General features: G+C 46.6%; 1 protein-coding gene across 3 annotated transcripts in view; it reads left to right on the forward strand.

The window, feature by feature from the left end:
* The window catches only part of ASB18 (ankyrin repeat and SOCS box containing 18), a gene marked incomplete at its 5' end in the record, with an annotated part of 62,518 nt that overhangs the window by 17,387 nt on the left and 21,075 nt on the right, over positions 1-24,056 (forward strand). For 2 of the 3 annotated variants that reach the window (XM_080799170.1, XM_080799171.1), the window contains one exon: positions 5,706-5,973. In XM_080799170.1, the coding sequence (XP_080655296.1) occupies positions 5,706-5,973 (268 nt within the window). Of the gene's footprint in view, positions 1-2,230; positions 2,354-5,705; positions 5,974-24,056 lie in introns of all 3 variants that reach the window. The other variant, XM_080799172.1, reaches the window with a different exon arrangement.

A 24,056-nucleotide genomic window follows, 5' to 3' on the forward strand; every position in this document is an offset into this window, starting at 1 on the left:
AGGTGGCAAGGGGACCACCAGAATGCCAGGTACAGGGGACAGCATGTACATACACTTGGAGGCCTGAGACACCATACACCATCAGAGAACTACCAATCCCCGTGCTAAAATGTGTCATGGGCAACGGCAGTAGTGAGGGCTAGGTAGGAAGTCCTTGTGCTCACAGTCAGGTGTTTGAGTGCTGACAATCTCAGGATTGAGAAGCCTTGAGCAAGTTACCTGGACCTCAGAGTCCTGGTTTTCTCTTCTGCAAATGGCATCAAGGCTGCCCACCTATGGGGGCCCCGGACAGAAAGCCATGTGCTGGGGACATTTGGGTAGAAAGAGCCTCCTCCTGCAACTCACCTTGAGCCCTGAGAGCTAAACTCCGTGGACCCTTCGGCACCCTCTGTACTGAGCCTCGGCCCAGACATCAGACAACCACAGTGAGGACCATTAACCTGCAGCCCCATGGCAGCTGGCTCAGGCTGTGACCAAGTCTCTCCTACCTGCACACTGTGTGTCACCAGCTTTGGGGACACCGTCAACACTGTTTATCTGCCTGCATGAAGGCATCACAGTGACCAGACAGATGAGCACATCTCCCTCTTCTCAGCAACCCCACAGCCCTCTTCAGCAGAGGAGATCTGAGTTCTACCACGTGAGGGAAACTCCAGGCCTTGGGTCAGTCCATGCATGTACATTTATGCCTGCAAATCAGCTCTATAACCAGGGTAGAACCATATCTGTATTAAATGATTAATGCAGGTGATTTCACCTTCACCCTTTACCTCTTCTAAGGAAGATCAAGGGTACTCTGCTGGGCCTGCTGTTGTTGTGGAAAGTCTTGGTGAATTACTGTTCAAAACAAAGAGTGGGAGTGGGCGTGCTTAGAAGAACAGAAGGAGTCAAGGGGCGCTTTGAGGTACAAAGATCAAGAGACAGGAACATGGGGGAAGAGGGTGCTTAAGAAGTTTGGCTGTGACCAAGCCTGCGTTTCCCCTATGACCCCTATTCCTTGAGTTCAAGTCTTTCTTCCTGTCGTCTCTGTCATTTCTTTGACTGCAACACCATAAAGCAACAGGATCCCACGGGGGTGTGTCCGATCCCACGGATGCGTGTCCAACACTGGAGCTGCGTGGATGGTGGCTGCTGTTCTTTCCCCTCCCTCAGCATCTCTGTGCATCACTGTCCCAGGCACGTGCTCCACCATGTCCCCTTTGGACCATCCAAGCAGCCCCTTCCCTGGGCCTCCGTCTGCCCTCTAGCCTCCAGCCACACATCTTTTATCATCATTGACACGGACATAGCAAAGAATGCTATAGCCCAACCACGGTGGCCCATCCCAACTTCCTAGTGGGAGAAAAACAAGAACTGGGAAAAAAAGATGTAAGAATGTGTATTACCCACATTATGAGAAAAAAATGATTTTATTAATTTTTAGACAATAAAATAAAGCCCTGCACTAAACTGTAGCAAATAACTAGTAAGTTGCTAATAAAAAGCTGCTCCCATTCATTTCAGAAACAGAGACTGTGGCATTTCTATGGGCCTTTGGAGATGAGTTCTCAACAACTGAAAGAAATTCACAAGCCACCAGGGGTCCAAGATGATGCCTTTGGGAATCCGTGGTCTACCTTATGGAGCCTCCCACCCAGGGACACTTGGGGACAGCCTGGTCATTTGCAGCATCCAGCTGGGGCTCCTTATACATGCTCAGGGCTCACACAGCCTTCAGAACACACGTCCGCCCACCCTTGTCCACAGCAGCAAAGAAAGCGATAGGCCAACAACAAGAAGACAACCTACAGAGCAGGAAAAGGAGCTCCGCCCATCATCGGGTGCCTGCCCTCCTGTGGAGAGCTGTTTTGGAGATAAACAGATGTATCTGTCTCTGGAAGTCAAATCTATATAATCACAAGGGGGTGGCTGAGCACTCGGGCATGTCAGTGGTCACACGACGCTGGTCATATCAAGTAACCATGATCACATCGGAGCCCGCAGGAGTTATAAATACACCAGCACCGAGCCCCGGCTGGATGACAATTGAGTAATGACAATAGAAATAGCTCACGCTCCATAAGACCATCTTTCGCCTTCCTGGAGAGCTTTTCTGAAACCAAGGGCATTGCAATGGAGAGATGGCCAGAGCCAGTTAGAGGAGAACTTCAAATCTTTCAGAAGATGGAAAAAGAGCCTCAAGCGAGAGCTGGGTCCCCAGTGCTCCAGTACCATGCTGCCTTGGTCACAGGAGATCTGAGCCGTCTGCAGCAGCTCATGAACCGCTCCTTCCAGGATGCCAACGTGGTGTTTGAGATCAAGAAGGATGAGATGGAGTGGCAGGTGGCATCCCCAGCCACATTTGGACTGTCAGGTATGCTTTCTCCTTTAAAGCTCAGCTGTGTACATTTAAGGAGCTACTAACTCTCCTCCAGACGAGGAACTCTAGGGTGCAGACTGCTCACTTTGGCGCTGCATTTAACACACGCAAGTGAGGGACGTCTATAAATGAAATTTGGTTGGCACAATGTCTTAGATGATGAGATGTAAGAAATCAAATTGGAAAGGCCAAAATGTGGGTGAGAAGTACCCATCTGATGCTGGAAGGTGCCTCTCATCTTTAAAAGACAGTCTTGGTTTGGGAGCTGATCTGCCAGTGCCTGGGTCTGGCAGCCAGGGAGGCAGGTCCCCTGGCACACAGCTCTGCTCCAGGTCCTTCTATGAACCTGTGAACACCACAGCTACAGCGGGGTGGCTGGGGCACAGCCAGCAACAACAGAGGGAGAGCCCTCAGCAGGTGCTCCTCCCAGAACCCAGGAGAGCCTGAGAATGGGGGAGGGAGGGGAAGAAATCAGAGGTCCCTAAGTCATATATCTGAGGGCATTCTTGCAGCCTGAACACCACTATGTGCTGGGTCTGCACGAGACCCTCCCATGGAGAGAGACACTCTCCATTTGCCCACCCGGGCTGAGGAGACTTGCTGATCAGCAGGCTTCAGCCAGGGTATTCTCAGCTGGCACTCTGCTTTGAGCATCCTTCCCCCTCCGCCCGGGGTCTCCAGACACAAGACATTTCCAAAAGGGTTCATGTGTTGGAAGCCACTGCAGCCCAGCCAGACCAAAAGGATGTGAGACTCTATGGTCAGTGGGTCAGTGGCCACTGTCCCATGTCCCATGTGCCTTACTTGTGGGTTCAGGCAGGCAGAGAATGCAGAAGATCAGCTTCCAAAGAACAGACACCATCCCGTTTATACCCCACCCAGGGAGAAGGAAATAAACCCCAAATTGTCAAAGGGCTAAGCAGCTCAGTGCAAACAGTGAGGCAGCATGGGCTTCAGGGAAGGCAAGGGCAGCCGCAGTCTGGGTCACACCACCCCCCAGCTCAGGGGGGTCCTGGAGCCCTTCCGGGCCTCCCCTCCTTCATCTGCCCCAGACAGGGGCATGCATTCCTCCCAGGAGCTGGGTGGTGATTCGGCCAAGAATGCCAACTGCTTGCACACTCAATCAATGTCATTTTTTTTTAATCCCATGCCTCCCAGCCCTGGACACACCCACCCACCCTCAAATGTTGCGGTTTCAAATAAGCATTCGTGTTAACCCGTGGTCTGAGTCGAAGGGCTCCTTCCTTTCTTCTGCCTTACTCTTTCCACCCCGTGCCTTCTGCTGGTTTTCCACGGCACACCCGAGCCACAGAAACTTAGGGCATCCCAGCCACCAAGGCGATAAACTGTTGCCGTGGAAGGGGCCACCCTGAGAGCCGGGGCTGGTCTCTGGCCTCATGTGGACTGCGAAGAGAGGGCGGGTGGCCCTGGGGACGGCCGCATCCCCTGCTCTTTTCCGCTTACCCACTCCGCTTACCCACTCTGCAGCTCACCCAAGCCGCAGAAATGACCAAACATGGCTTGGGAACAGCGCCCTCTCCCATATGAGGACTTGCTGGTAGCCAGTTACTGCTCCCCCTGAAGGGGGCCATGGGGAAGGGGGTAACACTAGCCTGCTCACAGTGCTTGTCCCCCAGCACCTCAGTACATCCAGGAATGCTGGCTTCCTCTAGTTCGCAATCCAAGGAGAGCGTTGGCTTGAGGAGGGATGAACTACATGGGGAGAATCCTATGTCCTTGTTCCTCCTGGTGCCAGAACCTGGACCAGGGAGTGGGAGTGGAGATTACAGGCACCGGATGCAAGCTTTCTGATCCACACAGCTGCCCCAGAAGTCAGGTTTTCCTGAAAGCCTTGTGGAAGCTTATCACCATCTCCCAGGACCTGGACAGGGGTGCTGACCCCACACCGAGCCAAAGGTCCACACGAGATCCCTTCCATCAGTCCACAGGAAGTCTCAGGAATCCAGGGTGGGTGAACAGGGCTGCCAGGGTGGGCAGAGTTGGGCTGGGAACTTGGTGTGACCTGGAGAATGGAGTACCCCCTTCCTAGACGCCCACCAGCCCACCCAGTGAGTAGACTTCCTAGCTCAGGAAAATGAGTACAATCAAAACCAGGAGCTGGCCTCTGGCCACCATCACCCACTGCCAGGACAATAGGCCCCACATCCCCCAGTGAGTGGGCAACAGCCCGCAGGCTTGGCCTTGGGGACCCAGAGAAGGCTGGAACTCCGCACTACATACAGGTAGGTAATTATGAGTGGTCTTTCAAAACTGGCTCAGCATGGGTCCCAGGAAGGAGGTGGCCTCTGAAAAGGGTCTCCTCTGCAGCTCATTACAGCCATGATATCGATTCTTCCATCATTATCAGAAGGCATCCCTGCCATGTGAAATCCTGTCCCTTGAAGTGCATTCACCGGGGACCGCTTCCCCCATTTCCACGAGCGCTCCTGGCCGCTAACAACCTTCCACGGGCCTTTTGAAAGCCCAAAGTTTTCAGACAAGTACAATGTATAGCACCCGCTTCATTCATCCACCAAGAAAGAGCAACCCTATACACACGCACACACACACACAACCCTAAAGAGCGCAAAGAAACAAACCAGAATTGTGCTGAATGTGGACACCACATCAAAGGGAGCCTCTGAAACCCAGCACTTCCAAGAGGACTAAACTTTGTAAGGCCTTTCCTTAAGCAACCTTGGCTCCGCAGGTCAGTTTGTTCTGTCTGCTGTCTTCTCCTGTTAATGACAAAGGGGTAAGTTTGGGGTTCAGTGAGAGAGAGCTGGATTCCAGAAAAATCCACAGCTCACTCTCCTGCTTCAAGCTGTCCCAAATTCAGAGCCTGGAAAATGTGAATTCCTGGCTTACATCCTCCCACCAGCCACCCACTGGGTCAGCCCTTCACTCCTCAAATCCTAGCCCAGGCCCCCGTCACCCCCGTATTTGGCAAGACCCTCTTGCTTCTCGATACCCTCCATTCCCTCTGGCTCGGTTGTGGCCCTATCCTGGCCCTATCCGTCTCTATTTTAATCCACCTTCCTCCGCACCACCTCTCCTGGGCCTCGCGACTCTCCTTCCAACTTCCCTGCGCTGGTTTTCCCTCAAGAGCTCTCTCTGCCCCTGTCTGCCTTTGTCCTCCCACCTCCGTTTCCCTAAGGTAGGAAATATCCACCCCATCCCAGCCCTCTGGGTCTTTATATGCCTCTCTTTGGTCTATATGTATCTTTATTTATCTACACGCCTGCCTGGTGGCTAATTCTAAGAAATGGTTTCACCCTACATCGTCCACAGTGGACACTGCCCCCTCCCCACTCCCCCCATTCACTTTACCTCTCCTCTCCCACAGGCCTCTGGACCCTAGAGTACAAGCGCGAGCTCACCACCCCCCTGTGCATCGCGGCGGCCCGCGGCCACACCGCCTGCGTGCGCCACCTGCTCAGCCGCGGTGCAGACCCCGACGCCAGCCCGGGCGGCCAGGGAGCCCTGCACGAGGCCTGCCTAGGAGGCCACACGGCCTGCGCCCAGCTGCTGCTGCAGCACGGCGCCGACCCCGACCTGCTCAGCGCCGAGGGCCTAACGCCCCTGCACCTCTGCCTCACCGCCGCCTCGCTCGGGTAAGGACGCGCGGCCGGGCAGGGCCCCAGACCGCGGCTGCAGACCCGGAGCCGACCTGGGCCGGGCCTCCAGAAGCCGGCCACGCCCCTCCGTCCCCGGCCCCGCCTCCGAGCTCCCACCGCCCCTAGATCCGGCCCCAGCCCCAAGCCTGGACCCTGCACCTAGCCTCAGCCTATGCCCCAGGACCCGGGCACACCCCGCGTCCTCACCCTACCTGGAATCCGGACCCGGGCCGCTGTCCCCGCTCCGGGGCCCAGCCAGCCACCCCCACCTCCGGACTCCGCCCCCAGACCCTGTGCCCCCCTTCCCCCACACCGCAGCAGAACCTAACTGATCCCGGGCCCGGCCACGGGCCTCAGACACCCCCTGCGCCCTGACCCCAGACCGCGACCCGCCCTTGGTCCCTACCCTTGCACCCACCACCCTACCCAGACCCTGAACCCCAGACCCCAGACCCCTCACCGACCTGAGCTCCTACCCCAGCTCCTGACTCGCGACTCAGACGGAACCCCTAAGACCCCAGACCCAGACCCTGCCACGCCCCAGAGAGTACTGGGTTCTCCTCCGGGCCCAGAGCCCGGGACCCCGGACCCCGGACCCCTATGCCCCGGCCCCCTGAACCCAGATCCCCCGGCCCCCGGCCCCCGGCCCCCGGGCGGGTATAATTAGCGCTTGATTGCGAGCGCGAGGCGGGAGGCCCCACACCGAGGTAATGAGCGCCGTGATCACAGGCCTGCAGACGCCGGCGCTGAAGAATGCTAAAAGGCCACTGGCGGGGTTGGAGGCTGAAAAATTAGGGTTTTTAATGATAATTTTATGCAGAATAATTGTCACAGTGTGACATAAATGGTTAGCTCCTCGGGCGGGGCTTCGGAGTCCCACAGGAAGCCGAGCTGTGCTCCGCATTTGCAGGGGCACCTCGGCCCGGAGCCCACCGCCCGCCCAGGCGCCGGGGTTCGGCGAGTCCCGCAGCTGCCCGTCGGGCCCCGCGGCTGAGCCTGCAGGGCGTCGGTCCCCGCGGGGCCCGCGAGGGCCCGGGAGAGGCCGCGGGGGGCCACGGCGTCGGAGCGCAGGAATTAGGCTTGGGTTTCTGAGCTTGCATTTTGTCATCTTGACACTTCTTTAGTCAAAATGTTCTCGTCCCTGCCCTCGGGCTTATCATTTCTTCTCTCATTTCTTCTCTCGCCGGGGTGAGGATTGAATAAAATCACCGCGGTCAGAGCAGGCGCGGAGGGCTATGACCGAAGCAGGGGCACCACCTCCCAGGATCACTGGAGAGGAGAACAGGGACAGAGAGGTACCAGGACCGCCGGGTCTTCGGAGCGGCTGAAGGAAGCCGGATTCCAACAACACATTTTTTTAAGTAGCTTGACTCAGGTGTGGTCAGAATACAGTAAACTGCGCGTTTTAAATGTGCGATCTGCTTCATGCGGACCTACATATGCATCCATGGAACTGTCCCCACAATCAAGATAGCGCACGCACCGGTCCCCATCCCAAGGTTCCCTGCCCCCTGCTCTCTTCCATCCCCCCACTGATCTGCTTTCGGTCACTATATTTTAGTCTGAATTTGCCAGACTTTTGTATTTTGTCCCATCTCTTTCATGCAACCTAATTACCTCGAGATTCATCATGCGGTTTCATGGATCCATGATTCACTCCTGTTCCTAGCTCAGTTGGTGTTCCGCGGTATGGGAACACCACCACGTGTTTATCCATTCCTACACTGAAAGACACTGGATTGTTTCCAGTCTGGGGCTATTATAAATACAGCCGCTATGAACACTTGTATGCCAGCCTTTGTACAGGCGTATGCTTTCCTTTCTTCTGGCTGTAGACTTGGGATTGGAACGGCTGGCCCCTATGCTATGATGTAATTAAAAGAGAACCTTTTAAGAAACGGCCAAACTGGTTTCCAAAATGGCTGTGCCACATTACATTCCCACCAACGGTGTCCTGGTTGTTTCATACCCTCACTAGTCCTTGGCATGGTCACCCTTTAATTGTGGACATCCTAAAAGGTGTGTTGAAGTATACTATTGTAGTTTTGATTTGAAATTCCCTAATGACAAGTGATTTGAGCATCTTTTCATGTGCCTATTTGAGTTCCATAGATCTGCTTTAATGAGGCACCTCTTGACCCCTTGTGCCCATGTTTTTAAATTGGGTTGTCTTCTTAAATTTTGAGATTTCTTTGTATATGCTGGCTGCAAGTTCCTCACCAGACATGTAATTGGTTAATCTTATCTTCTGATCCATGGGTTATATTTTCTTCTCTTAAAAGTGTGTTTTGAAGAACAGCAGTTCATAATGTTGGTGGAATCCAGCTTATCAATTTTTTTCTTTTAGGGATTATCTTAGGTTATTACATCAAAAAAAAAAATCTTTCCCTAACCCAGGATCACAAACATTTCCTCTTGCATTTTCCTCTACAAATGTAATTATTGTATATTTTACATTTAAGTCTGTGACCCATGTTTAGTTAATTTCTGGATATGATGTGAGGTATGGATTGAAGCTTTTTTCTCTGCATGTGGATGTCCGATTGTTCCAGCACCATTTGGCAAAAAGCCTTTCCTTTCCCCACTGAATTGCCTTTGTACTTTCATCTAAAAGCAACTGGCTATACATACCTGTGGGTTTCTTCCTGGACTCTCTTCTCATGTGCACACAGGACAGGACGAGGTCTGACTGTTTCAGTTGGTAAAGACCCAAAGAGTCACCCTTAAATCCAGATCATTTATCACTTATAGAAACAGTGAAGAGAGGAATAGCCAAAGGTGCCAGTGCCTCCTCCCACATATCAGGAGGGACAACACCTAAAGGAAAGGAGCCAGATAATTAGCAGTGTGAGTTATAGGATATCCAGTTGCTGAGCAGCCAACTGTAGACTTCAGCTGAATGGTGCTATAGCCTGAAGCTTTGTTCTCAGGAGGCAAGGCAGGAAGTCCCAAACCTCACCAGAACCCAAAAGATAATGAAAAACTCTCGTGATAGTGAAGCAAGTGGACACTGGCCCTACAGCAGCACTTTACAAGCTTCCCATCCATAAAGATCACCGAGTGTCCTGCCAAGACTTACATCAGCAGTGGGTCAAGACTTTTGCTTCCATGGACTGTATGGATACATGCAAGGTTTCCAGGACTCCACGGCAGAGCCTTCCTTATATTTATATTATATTTCATTGATCTACTTGTCAGTGTCAACACCGATACCCCATTGTATTGACTATTATAGCTCTAGATCTTGAGGTCACGTAGTAGAAGTTCTCAGACACTTTTCATTTTCAAAGTTGTTTGGCTATCATAGCTCTTTGCATTTCCATACAAATTTTATTTTATTTTATTTAAGTTATTTATTTATTTGACAGAGTGAGAGAGGGAACACAGCAGGGGGAGTAGGAGAGGGAGAAACAGGCTCCCCCAACCTCCCCATTCCACCCACCCCCCCCAACCCTCCAGGCAGAGAGCCAGATGCTGAGCTCATTCCCAGGACCCTGGGATCATGACCTGAGCCCAAGGCAGACGCTGAGCCACCCAGGTGCCCCTCCATATACATTTTAAAACCAGTTTGTCAATTTGTATAAAAAAGGCTGCAGAGTTTTCACTGGGATTGTTATGAATCTATGGATCAATCTATGAATTTGGGGAGAATTGATATAACAAACATAATAAATCTCCCCATTTCCTTTTCTAAGATTTTATTTATTTATTTGACAGACAGAAATCACAAGTAGGCAGAGAGGCAGGCAGAGAAGGGGTGGGGGGAAGCAGGCTCCCTGCTGAGCAGAGAGCCCAATGCAGGGCTTGATCCCGGGACCCTGAGATCATGACCTGAGGTTCAACCCACTGAGCTACCCAGGTGCCCCAAGCTCTCCATTTCTTTAGTTCTTTAATTTCTCTCTGCTGCTTCTTAGTTTTCAGCATATGAAGCTGCCACATTTTTGTCAGATTTCTCCTTAAATTTTTTTTTAATTTTTTGGTGCTTCATAAATGGTATTTTTTAATTTAAATTTTTATCATACATAGCTATCATATAAAATAATAATTTATTTTTTGCATATTGATCTTGTATCTTGCAACCTTGCTAAACTCACTAATTGTTCTTGTAACTTGTTGGAAATTCCTTAAGATTTCTATGTGGGCGGCCATGTAATCTTTGAATGAACAGAGTTTTATTTCTTTTTCTGTTGATGCATTTTATTCCTTTTTCTGGTTTTATCGCATTGTCTAAAACCTCCAGTGCAATGATGAATAGAAGTGGTAAAGAGCAGAAAATTTTTCTTATTCCTGATCTTAGAGGAAAGCATTAAGTCTTTCCCCATTAAGTATGATATTAGATGTTGGATTTTGTAGATGAACTTCTTCAGATGACAGAGTTCCCTTCTATTTCTAGCTTCCTGAGCATTTCTATTATGAATGGATATTGGATTTTTTAAATGCCTTTTCTGCACATTTAGAGATGATTATATGGTGTGTTTTTTCAGTCTGTTAATAGAATGATTCACAGTGATTGTTTTCCAAATGTTAAACCAACCTTGCCTTCTTGAGATAAACTACACTCAATCATGAGCGTTATCCTTTTTAATAAATTCTTGGGTTTGATTAAATGGAAAAAAAAAACTTAATCTGTATCTATGTTCATGAAAGATATTTGTCCATAATTTTGTGGTAATCTCTTTATCTGGTCTTGATGTCAGAGTGACGCTGGCCTCAAAAATGAGTTGAAAAGTGTCTCTTCCTTATCTTTTTTCTGGTATAAAATTGTTAACTTCTTTCTTTTTTTTTTTTTTAAGATTTTATTTATTTATTTGACAGACAGAGATCACAAGTGGGCAGAGAGGCAGGGGGGAGGTGGGGCGGAAGCAGGCTCCCCGCGGAGCAGAGAGCCCTATGCGGGGCTGGATCCCAGGACCCTGAGATCATGACCTGAGCTGATGGCAGAGGCTTTAACCCACTGAGCCACCCAGGTGCCCCTTGTTACTTCTTTCTTAAATGTTTAGTAGAATTCATCAGTGAAGCTACCTGGGCCTGGAGTTTTCTTTGTAAGTTTTCTTTTTAACTATTAATTCAATTTCTTTAATAGCTTTACTGTTACTCAAAATATTTCTTGCCTTTTGAGTGAGCTTTGATAGTTTGTATCTTTCAAGAGATTTAACCCTTTCATCAACATTGCTGAATTTATTGGCATAAGTTGTTCCTTATTATCCTCTTAATCTATAGAATCTATAGTAATATCATCACTCTCATTAATGATATTGGAATTCATTATATTGTTTCTTTTATTTTCTACCCTGATCAGTCTTGCTTTTGATTTCATTGGTTGGTTGGTTGGTTTTACTGTGTTCTATATCACTACCTTTTCCTATGGTCTTTGTTACCCTCCATTCTTTAATTATCTTGAATTTCATTTGCTCTCCTTTTTCTAATTTCTGAAAATAGAAACTAATGTCATTGATATGACAATTTTTTTAATTTTCTAATATAGGCTTTTGGTGCTGTACATGTCCCATATGTATTACTTTAGCTAAATCCCACAAATTTTAATGTCGTATTTTCACTTTCAATTAGTCTTAAATTCTTTCTAATTTCTCCTTTTTTTCTTTGAATCATAATTATTTAGAAGTGCATTATTTAGTTTTCAAATACTTGGTTATTTTCCAGATATCTATAGTATTGATTTCTAATTTAATTCCATGTGATTAAAGAACTTACTTTATATCACTTTAGTACTTTTAAATTTGAGTCTTCTTTTATTATCCAAAATATATTTGGTCTTAGCAAATGTTCCATGTACACCAGAAAGGAATTTGTATTCCGCAGTTTGGGGGGAAGTATTCTACAAATGTCAACTGAGTCAAGTTGCCTAATAGTGTTAAGTCTTCCTTATCCTTACTGATATTCTGCTCACTTTATTTTACAAGATATGGAAAAAGAGGTGTTGAAATCTCTGACTACAATCATGGATTTGTCTATTTCTCTCTACAGTTCTATCAGCTTTTGCTTCAAATCTTTTGAAACTTTGTTATTAGGTTCATAGATATTTAGCAGTTATGCACTCTTAAAGAAATGACCTCTATCATTATGAAACGATACCCTTTTTTTTAGATTTTATTTAAATTTAAGTTAGTTAACATATAGTGTATTATTGGGTTCAGGTGATTCATCAGTTGCATATGGCACGTAATATTCTTTGCTCTAAAATCTACTTAGTCTTGGGGTGCCTGGGTGGCTCAGTGGGTTAAGCATCCAATTCTGCTCAGTTCTGATCTCAGGACTGTGAAATCAAGCCCCATGTTGGGTTCTGCCCTTGGTGTGGACTCTGCTTGAGATTCTCTCTCCTTCTCCCTTTGTCTCTCCCCACCCTGTGCTCTCTCACTTTCTCTCTCTCAAATAAATAACCTTTTAAAAATAAAATAAAGTAACTAAAAAATAAAGTCTGCTTTGTTTCATATTAAAATATCTAGTTTGATGTTAATATAGATTGCTTCTGAACAGTGTTTTCATTAGTATATCTTTTAACATTTAGCATTCTCTACTGCTCCATAACAGATCACCACAGGGGCACCTGTGTGGTTCAAACATTTAAGCCCCCAACTCTGGATTTCAGCTCAGGTCTTAATCTCAGGGTCATGAGGTCAAGCCCCATGTTGGGCTTGGATTCTAATTAAAAAAAAAAAAAAATCACCACAAACTTAGAGACTTGAAGCAACACACATTTATTATCTCAAAATTTCTATGGCTGAAAAGTTTGGGAATGGCTGAGTTGGGTTCTGTACTTCAGAGTCACTCACAAGACTCCAATCAAGATGTCATCAAGGCCTAGGGTCTCATCTGGAGAATCAACCGGAAAAGAATCTGCTACCGAACTCATAAGGTCATCAGCAGAATTCAGTTCCTCAGGGACTGTGGAATGAAGGCCTCAGGGTTTTTTTTAAAGGGTTTTACTTATTTATTTTAGAGAATGCTTGGGATGGGGGATAGAGGGAGAGAGAGAAAGAAATTGAAGCAGATTCCACATTGAGCAAGGAGCCCAACACCGGGCTCCATCTCACAATCCCCATCAGAACCTGAGAAGAAACCCAAAGTCCAGTGCTTAACCGACTGTGCCCCCCCAGGTGCCCCTGAAGGTCTTAGTTTCTTGCTGAGAGTTGATTGGAGGCCAACCTCAGTTTGTGTCTTTATTTTTAAAGTGGATTTCTTGTAGGCAGCTTATAGTTGGATCTTTCTTTAAATCTAGTCTGATAGTCTCTGCCTTTTAATTGGATGCTTAAATCATTTACATCTAATGTGATTTTGACATGGCTAGGTTCAAATCAAACATCTTGCTATTTTTTTCTTTGTTCCTTTTATCTTCTTTTTTTCTATCTTCTTCCATATTAATTGAGGATTTGGGGGGTGGGGGCACCTGAGTGTCTCAGTGAGTTTAACATCTGTCTTTGTCTCAGGTCATCATCCTGGGGTCCTGGGATTGAGTTCCACATTGGACTCCCTGCTTAGTGGGGAGTCTGCTTCTCCCTCTGCCTTCTGTCTCTCTTTCCTGCTCATGCTCTCTCTCTTTCTCTCTCTCAAATAAATAAATAAATAAAATCTTTTTTTTTTTTTAAAGGTGAGGATTTTTTGTGATTCCAATTTATCTCCAGTTTTGGCTTATCCTATACAACATTTTGTTGTGTTATTTTAGTAGTTGCTTTGGTTTATAGGATACATCTTTGCTTTATCAGTCTGCTAACAAGTAATACCATACTACTTCACATATAGTACAAAGTATACTTCCATTTCTCTCCTCCTAGCCTTTGTGCTATTGGTATCACACATTTTACTTCTACATACAGCTCCCACAATAAGTTGCTAGTTTTTGTTCGACTAGTCAACAATTTTTAAATATATTGAAATAATAAGAAAAAAGTGTTTATGCTTACCCAGGGAGTTCCTATTTCCAGCTTCCTTCATCCTTTTGTATAGATCAAAGATTTCATCTAGTATCATTTTCTTTCTGCCTGAAGGACTTTTTTTTTTTTTTAATATTTTATTTATTTATTTATTTGACAGACAGAGATCACAAGCAGGCAGAGAGGCAGGCAGAGAGGCAGGCAGAGAGAGAGGAGGAAGCAGGCTCCCTGCTGAGCAGAGAGCCCGATGCGGGACTCGATCCCAGGACCCTGGGATCATGACCTGAGCCGAAAGCAGAGGCTTTAACCCACTGAGCCACCCAGGTTCCCATGCCTGAAGGACTTTTAAAAATTTTTTTAGAGTGAAGATATGCTGGTGATGAATCCTTTCAGTGTCTGTGTGTTTGAAAACATCTTTATTTCACCTGAGTGTTTGAAAGATACTTTCTTAGGTAGAGAACTCTGAGTTGGCAGAGTTTTTTTTTTCTTTCAGTGTTTTAGACAGCTCCATTATCTTTAAACTTGCATTTTTCAATGAGAAATCTGTCTTCTTTATCTTTGTTCTTCTGTAATAATGTCCTTTTTCCTAGCTTAAATCTTTTCTCCTTATCATTGATTTAAGCAATTTGATAATAATGTGTTTTGAAGTTCATGTTTCTTATCCTTAAGATTCAGTGAGTTTCTTGGATCTATGGGCTTATACTTTTCATCAAATTTGGGAAAATTTTGTCAATTATTTCTTCACATTTTTTCTGTACGATCCCCTCCTCCCTTTCAGGGACTCCAATTACAGGTATGTGACACCATTTGAGGTTGCACAGCTTACCCATGCTTTGTTCACTTTTTTTCTTCTGTACTTATCTTTTGTTCTAAAATACCTGATCTACCATTATTCCCATCCAGTATATTTTTCATCTCAGTCATGGTTTTCAACTTTAGAAGTCCAATGTTAGGTTTCTTTTATTATCTTCCCCCACATTTACTTAATATGCTCTGTCCTTCCTCTACCTTCTCAAATATATGGAAACCATTGTAGTAACTGTTTTACCTATCTACTAAGTCTATCATCTAGGTCAGTTTTAATTGACTGAGGGGTTTTTTTTCCTTTTTTTTTTCTTTCTTTCCTTTCCTTTTTTTTTTTTTTCCTTTTATTTCACTAGGTGCTGGATATTTTTGTATCCCTATCAATATTCTTGATCTCTGCTCTGGAATGTAAAGTTACTTGGAAATACTTTATAATCTTTTTGGGTCTTGATCAGAGCAGTATTTAATCTAAGGTTAATTTTTCCCCACTACTGAGACAACACCCTTCTTCGTACTCCAATCCATGCCCCATTATTTATGAGATTTTATGCTCCAGTTGTTGAGAACAGGCACTATTCCTGAACCCGTACATGCTATGGGCACAATTTCCTCTAACCCTTTCGGGGTGGGGGTGCTATTTCCCCAGTCATGAGCAGTTCCCTCACACACATACACTAACCAGTAATTGAACGCATATTCAAGGGGACCCTCTGCAAAGTTTTTTTCTCTGTGAAGACACCCCTGCCCAGTACTTTGCCTTGCAAATGCCACCTGCCTTGGCCTCCCCAGACTCCTAGGTCCCGCTCCTCAATTCAGAGAGTCCCCTGAACTCTGTCTAGGATCTCTTCATGGAGCCCCCGTCTGGGAGCCCAGAGGTCCTTTGAGAGGTCAAGCAGTTCCATGTTTGCCAATCACGTTGGTAAGTTCAAACCTTGTGATCCATTTCTGTCCTCAGCTGTAGGCATTCTCCACTTTCTAGTTCAACTTTAGGGGAAGCTGGGTGAGAGGCATTTGGAAATTCTCTTTGCTATCTTTGCAACTCTTCTATAAATCTAAAATAGTTTTAAACTAAAAAGAGTTTTTAAAACCAAGTTGGCTTCACACTCTAGGCTCCAACCTCCCATTTTACAATATTAGAAAAATACTGCTCTTTACTAAGAAAGGAGATAGAAACATCTACTCAGAGTACAAATTATTGTGAATCCCTTCAACAGCTCTTCCAATAAGCCAACAAGCTCACATTTGGATATCATAAAGAGCTGAGATGTACGCAGACCACCAGAGCTATACACTGTGTGATAGAAACTAATTTCCTTTCTTGAGTTGGTTTTTCAGGAATCATACAGGTCCAGAACATGGTTTAATAAGGACTTTTTTAAATGCTTTTGAATTAATGGGGAGCTTTTTAAATCTCCTTTCTTTTGTCTTCATTTCTCCTCCTTTTCTTCTTCTCATTTGTCTTCTGCCTCTACGTGTCTCTCAATGTGAATCTTTCCCCCTGGTGCTTTCATTTGACAGTCCTGACTTATTTAAATCCTGGTTAGTGGGGGAAAGTTTGAGATAAGTGATGAATATCCCAGAAGTTCAGGCTGAACTATGCAACAGCTGACTTAGAATCCCTTCAATATCCATGATTATAATGGGAAATGCTGGTGGATTCCATTGAACACCTCTACAATAACATAACCAACTACCTTGAAGGATAAAAAGGTAATAGATGTCGGAAAGGGCTTGGGGTTTCGACCACAGCTTTTCAGCTCTAAAGAGTTCCCCTAAAGTTAGACTCCGAGGAGGTCTGTCTTCAGGTAGTATAAACATATTATCACTTTGACAAGAAAGAGCTACTTTCTCCAGAATCTTTTATACATAGTAGATTTTAGGTCATCCTTAATTTTTTTACCTTACAGTAGAGAGGGGGTCGTTGACCTACATACAGAGCCATTTCATTTTCTTACTCTTGATGACAATGGTCTCCACACCTAGGGACCCACTTCTGCTCCAACCCCTTTTAGTCAGCAATTCACCATGGGTGCAAGACTTTAAAACCTTTGAGTCTCTGAGTTCCTGGGATTAAAAAAGAAAAATTATCTGTGCTTCCTTCCAACCAGCAAGCTTCAGAATTCAGAATTCAACACACAAAAAGGGATATCGAAGCTTTAATCTAGGAGCCTTTTGAAGAGATTTTCCCAAAAAGAAAAGTTCCAGTAAAGTTACTCTCTTCACGTTAGTAGCCTGCATGTCAGCCTCGCCCTATTTATTATCAGGCTCTTCTCCTTGACCCTTTTTAAAATTCTGAAATAATTAAAATGAGAAAAGAATTAGTGGAGTCCTGATTCTTTTTTTCATGTAAAGTTATCTGGACTTAAATAGAAGTGAGGAGGACTCTCTTCCTGCATGAACATACTAGTAAAAAGCATGCATGTTAACTTTTTCTGTCCCAGCTGGATTAATTTGACTTAATAAAATATAATTAATAAGCCAGAGTTAGACCTCTGGAAGCAGCTAATTACCTTAAAAATCACTGAGGAAAATCACTGGACAATGCTTTTCTGGTTCAGACCAGACAGGCTGAAATCCGAGCAGAGAAAAAAAGGGTATTAGGTTTCCTGAGACAAGAAAGGCACTCTCTGGTCAGGTTCAAGCATGGATAACTGTTCAAAGTCCCCACAACAACCCCAAAGTCTCCACCGAATAACAGAAGAGTTACCTGCCTAAGGAGCCAGGCTTTCAGGCACTGATACATAATCCAGAAAACTGTCCACACTTCCCACACCCTAAATGAGTGAGTGATTTTTTTTGAGGGGAGAAAACATGGCCTGATCCAACAGGTGTTTGAGGCATCAGAAGGGTATTAAAGAGTAAGGTGTCAGGAAGGGGTTGCCCCCATCAGGTGATTTGATTATTTGCAGAACTTCACACATTCCTGAGCACTTGCAAGGGTCTTAATTCCCATAGTCCTCCAGCAGACCTGAAGGCATGGTTATCCCCAGTCTGCAGATCAGGAAACTGAGCCTCTTCAAGGACCCATGTTTTGCTAGTAAGGTGGCACACGGTGGAAACTGCCAAAAGCCAAGTGTTGTAAGATAGGCCAATGCTGAAAGATCACCTCTCCCTTGTTCACCTAAGTTCTTTTCAAAAAACTCTGTATCTAGTCACCACCTCTCAGACACGATCTATCCCAGGTTTACACCCCTTCCCACCAACCCGGGATGGCCTCTCAGGCAGATTTGTCAGCTTTCTGGTCACTTGCCAAGTCCTATTTGAACATCTATAACTCATCGTCAGGAAGGAAAAGAGGCAATGCAGGCCAAACCAAACCTTTACCCTCGGGGTACAAGCCTTGATCAGACACTTCCAAAAAGTTGTATAAATGGCCAATAAGCCAATGAAAAGGTGCTCAACATCATTAGCCATCTGGGAAATGCAAATTGAGGCCACGAGGAAAAATTCACTGTTTCACACCCATTAGAATGGCTAAGATCAAAAACACGGAGAAATACTGAACATCAGGAAAAATTCAGAACGACCACAACTCATGTACACTGTTGTTGGGAGTGTGTAATAACATAATCTCTTCCAAAAATGTTGGCCATTTCTATACATTAAATATACATTAAATATTAACTACACACCTGCCAGCAATTCTACTTCTAGATATTTCTCCAAGAGAAATCAGAAAATATGCCCTCAAGAAGACTTACACAAAGATGTTTATAGCAGGGCGTTGGTTAGGCATCTGCCTTCAGCTCAGGTCATGATCCCGAGGTCCTGGGATCGAGTCCTACATTGGGCTCCCTGCTCCGTGGGGATCCTGCTTCCCCCTCTCCCTCTGCTACTCCCCCTGCTCAAGCTCTCTCTCTCTCAAATAAATAAATTAAATCTTTAAAAAATAAATGTCCATAGCAGCTTGATTCATAATAGCCAAAAAACAGAAAAACCCAAATGTCCATCACTCTCAATAGAAGAAGGAATTTGAAAAGTGTGGCATATCCATACAATTAAATATGACTCTGAAATAAAAATGGATGTTACTCATGCATGCAACAATAGGGATGAAGGTCACAGACATTACGCTGAGCAAAAGACGTCAGACACCAAAAAGGAGAAAATTCTAGAAAAGACAAAACTAAATCATGAGAGAAACCAGAAGAGTGGTTGTCTATGGGGGTGATGACTGACACGTAACAAACACAAGGGAACTTCTTGGATGATAGAAACATTCGACATCTTGATTTGGATGTTACTTACACAAGTGTATTCCTTTGTCAAAATTTATACAACAGTAGTCTTTTTTTTAAATATTTTATTTATTTATTTGACAGAGAGAGAGATCACAAGTAGGCAGAAAGGCAGGCAGGAAGCAAGCTCCCTGCTGAACAGAGAGCCCGATGCGGGGCCTGATCCCAGAACCCTGAGATCATGACCTGGGCCGAAGGCAGAGGCCTTAACCCACTGAGCCACCCAGGCGCCCCTATACAACAGTAGTCTTAAGACCAGTGCATTCCTCTGTCTGCAAAGTTTCCCTCACCTTAAAAATCCATACATACATGCATTCAAGCATGCATACATACATAAAACTTTTCTCTCATCCAATTCAAAGCCCCCCCACCTTATCCCTATACCTGCTTTAAAAGGGAGTCAAGTCTTGTTTTCTTCTTTTGTTCATTCTTCATTTTGTTCATCATTCTGATGATTCTGGGTCTTCCTCTTCATCCAGTGTATTGGGAGTAGAGAGGGGCTGACTATTTCTTGTTGAGGAAGGGACACTAGTGAAGCTTCTAGAAAGTCAGGTACTACTTCAGGGGCAAGTGAAGCAGAATTCTCAGTTTGTCCCTTAAGTCATTTCCCAGTTCGCCAAAATGCAGGGTTTCACTTGCAATCTGGGGAGACTCTGCCCAAAATATCATCACCAGCCACAACCATCGATCACTTCAGGAAAAATGTAAGTGATGGCCATTGCTCCGAGAGAAACCATAAGGATGGAAATGGCCGGCCGATTTCTCTCTCAATCTTCCCCCTACCCTGACGGATTTGTCCATGCCCATCAGCCATTTCAATTGTAAACACGTATGCTTGTTTAGTCTTCACAGCTTAGCATCCCTGAAGAAAGAGAAAGAGAAGAAACCACAGAACAGAAAGGGGCGGGTGGCAGGTCCCCAAAGGAGAGCCTCAGCAGAAGGTCCAGGGAAATAAAGTGGAACTGCTCCTCCATCAAAGTCTTAAGGCAGTGACTTCCCCGTCCTTCATTCAGAGCCAGCTGGGGAGTCTATCCACAGGAGGGAAACTTCTTGCAATGGCTTCATTAGAAAACACGGCTGTATTTTCCTCTCAGTCACTCCCCCATGCCCCCTGCCTCCCATAGGCTGGCACTTGCCCAGGGCTCAGATGGTGGCTTCCAGCCCCCACCTGGGGACCCAGCCTTGGGGCTCCAGCCACCTTGCCCCAGGGACCCGTCCCCAGCCCATCACTGGGCATGTCAGCTCTGAAAAGGAAACATAGTAGCAACGATGATCCAACAAGACTGGTTCATAACACTCACTGTGCACATCAACCAGTGTGAAACCCCCTCTGCCTGTCAGGGGGACTGGACAACAGTCATGGCAGGAGAACAGGGAAGGGCAGTCAGGCTTGTCCAAGGACCCTGGCGACCTCCGGCCATAGGAAACACTGCTCAGGAGACAGATGATTAACATGCGAACAAAAGAGCTGTATCTGTTTCCCCGAGAGAAAGATTAAGTGAGGTTTCTGGATCTTGAGTTTCACCTGGTTTTGAACAGTTCCTTCTCCCTGTTTGTTGCATTGTTCTCTCAGTACCAGTTTTGGGTGGTTGCTGGGTCATGCTATTATCCAGGGAGAGCTGGGGTTCCCTTCCCAAGCACGATGTGCTGGCTGTGGGCTCGCCGCCATCTCCCACGTAACCCTTGAGATCCTTGCCCAAACCTCGAAAACTGAGTCCAGCTGGGAAGAATGAGTTCTTGCGTGCAGAGTTGCTGGCACGACTGGGTGAGAAGAAGGCTGCTGTCACCTGCCCCGTAGCACCAAGTCCCCAAGGCTGGTGACCTCCCCTGCTTTGTCCTGTCTTCTGGGTCCTGCCACGAGTCTTTCCAGAAATGCTTGGATGTGCTTAGACAAGACACACTTCTCCCTGTGTGTTCAGTTGCAGTACTGAACACAGCACAGACGGTGTTCCCGCTTACTGAGTGAATGAGCGAACGCACGAAACACTGGCAGAAAAGTCCAGAAATAACTTATGGAAAATGCCTTGCACTCCTGGCTCGGAGTAACAGACAATACCAGTGGGAAGAGGCAGCAGGTGGGTGACATGACTGAGAGCTTTGGAGCCAGAGGAGGAAGTCCTTGGCTGTATGGCCTTATGCAAGTCACTGGTCTTTTAAGCCTCAATTTTCCCACCTGCAAATTCCGCCCACGGTGTAGATTTGTTGCAAAACCGCAGACAACATTTTTTAAAAATAAATTTAAAAATCAAGTACTGGGGACCTCTCCGCTCGGGTCCAGAAGCTGTATCCCACTGCTGAGGACTTTGTGGAAACCAAGTAATGAGGAGGAGGGAGGATGAAAGAAGGAAAGCCTTGAGCAGGCATCGTCTCACGGGGTGCAGGGAGGCTTGGCAGGTGGTGTCAAGGGAATGAGGAAACAGCAGAAAAGCCCGGGGTGAAGGATTGGTGTGGGCTTCCACACCTGGAAGGGAACCAGGCGGGGCCTCGGGAAGATGCGGGAAAGTAGATGGGAGCCATGTGTGGGATGTGGGCTCAGAGCCCTACTTCCCCACTTAGAAATAAGTTAAAATGACACTGATTCAATAGCCCTTGATGGGCTCATCTCTATTAACTCCTGCTTTTTGGCTCAAGTAACTTTTTCTGTGTACTATGAACCTCGGGCCCTTGTAACAGCCTGTCACCACGATCATTATCAAGGATGGCGAAGAGGGATGGGGGTTGTTAGTGTTTGCCCCAGCTGCTTTGGATCAGAGGCTGCTCAGACGCACAGTGTCTCCTTAATCCCTGTAAGACAGAGACAAGTCGTTCTGACATGTTTCCATGGAAATGTAGCCTTGGTCCTGACAGTGACCGTTGGACACTGACCCCAGGCCTTCCTGACTTGCCTGCCTATCAGGATAGCAGGAAACCTACTCACAAAACCTGCCTCCAAGGAAAGGACTTGGCCAAAGCTGAGTTGCCCACACAGTTGTGCAAAAGCTTGGGTGGGGCTTTCCTCCCTGGGCTATTTCTTCTTCTGCTGGAGAACTTGACACCTACAAGGTCAGGTCTAGGAGGTCCCCAAGACAGTTATCACTTACCACTCTGCTTATCACCACCCCTGCCTGCCTTCAGGCTCGCCTTCTCGTGAGTACTTCCATACATACTCTCTATGAAGCACAGCTTGGACCTGGACAGAGCCATGGAAACTTTGAGCTCATTCTGGGAACCTGGAAAGCTCAGCTGACATTCTTAGAATCTAGGAACTGTTGCAACAGCCGGCAGGGGACGGGTCTGTTATTATCAGCCTCTCTTGCTCCCTTCTCAAACTGTAACTCTGATTCATTATGGAAATTTTGAAAATATAGGCAAACAAGAAGGAAATCAGAATACCCCTCACCCCATCAGCCATAGGTAAACACACATCAGCCTACTTCCAGGCTTGCTTGCTATCGATGCCTATACATCTCTGCTTTAAAAAAACAAACAAACAAACAAAAAAAAAACCACAAGACTGCGCAGTGCTGTTTTGTACCTAATCTTTTCACATAACCACTGCAAATAGCTTTCCGTGTCATTAAACAGGCTCCCACACCTTCAGTTTTGATGACTGCCCAGTGTGCGCCAGCTAGATCTGCCTCAGTCAATTGTTTGTGTTGTTTCTCTCGTGCCTGTGGTCTGCAAGTTACATCATTACCTGTTCGAAGGAAGTGCCAAGGTTTAGCCAATTAGAAGCTCTTCATTAAAAACGAAAAAGGGCACCTGCAGCCCTCCAGAGGGTGGGCCAGTGCCCTCGTTCTTCAGGGTACCCTTGTTGCAAATAGCAAGCTGGCCCTCCGCCAGGGAAGCCCTGGATGGGGGAAACAGGCCCCGCTGTATTTCCCAGCGGACCTCTTTGGAGAAGCTAGGCTGCTTTAAAAAAAAAAAAAAATAGTAAAAGAAAATGTTTTGTGATTGTTTGTGAGCACACACAGGCTCAGCGACAAAATGAGACAGAACCCTTGATTTCTCACCTCCTGCTGCACTGTTCAAAATGTTCAAAATGCCTCCCAGAGAGGCAAGGAGGAAGCAAATGTGAAACACTGATTGTGAAATTTGCATCCTCTCTTAGCTGGTTATTGTCCCAAAGGACATTTCACATCAAACTGTACTTGCTTGTAAAGATTTTTTCCCCCAAGACAAACCACTTCTCCAGATACTGCTGTCGGGAGGCTAGAGAACTAGAGAGACAGAATTAAAAATTACTCAGGGACCCGGGGTAGAGACATGAATGGGATGGAAGGACAGAAGCCACTTCCAGCCTGGAAACCCTCGATGGGGGATCTCGTTCGGAGCCCCAGCCAGGTAAATAACAGGAAAAAGAGCCACCACAGAAAGGAGAGCTGAAAGACGGTCATTAAGCAGATGCATTGGTGCGATGTGTTGAATTTCAGGGAATACCCACGGCGGGTTAGCTCTGCTGTGGGCACTGAGGCACAGACACCAATAAAACCCCATTTCTACACTCAGGGAGCCACCCGTCTTAAGAGAGGAGTCAGACGTTGAAACGTGGTGTGATAAATGCAATTCCCCGGGCATTTCACGTATGTGGTATATGATGACAACACAGGGGGGTAACCCTCTGCCGGTCGCACTGGGAAGGCATCGCAGATGAAGAGGAGGGGAAGTGAGGAATGTGTGCACCACCCCCAGGAAGGAGCGCATGCAGAAGGCATGAGGGCACGACACAGCAGGTGTGTTCTAAGAACCGCACCTGGCCAGGCAGGGTTGAGACACAGGCTGGAGCTCCAGGAATTAAAGCCGCAAGGCCAGCGGAAGCTGGGTCAGACCGCGTCCTGTGTCTGAGGGGGAAACGAGCATGGGCTCCATGCAGCGGGCAGGAGGAGCCCTCGGGGTTTCAGCTGGCACATGGCTGAGTCACACTGGAGAGGCTCTTTCTGGGTGGTATGGAGCTTGTTCTATTAGAGCAGGGGGCAGAGTAGGAGTCCGCGGCTAAAGCTCAGGCTAGAAATGATGTGGGCCTCCACACAGGGCGGTGACAGTAGGAGCGGAAGGAGGAAGCGTTTCCGGTGATGATGAATGAGTAGGAGTCCATGAGGCTAAGTGACCAGGTGAAATGCGGGGCAGCCAGGTGACAAGGAAAAGGCAAAGAGCCAGTAACTTCCAGACC

The sequence above is a fragment of the Martes martes genome, assembly GCF_963455335.1.
Source record: "Martes martes genome assembly, chromosome: 3".
Taxonomy (NCBI): Eukaryota; Metazoa; Chordata; class Mammalia; order Carnivora; family Mustelidae; genus Martes; species Martes martes.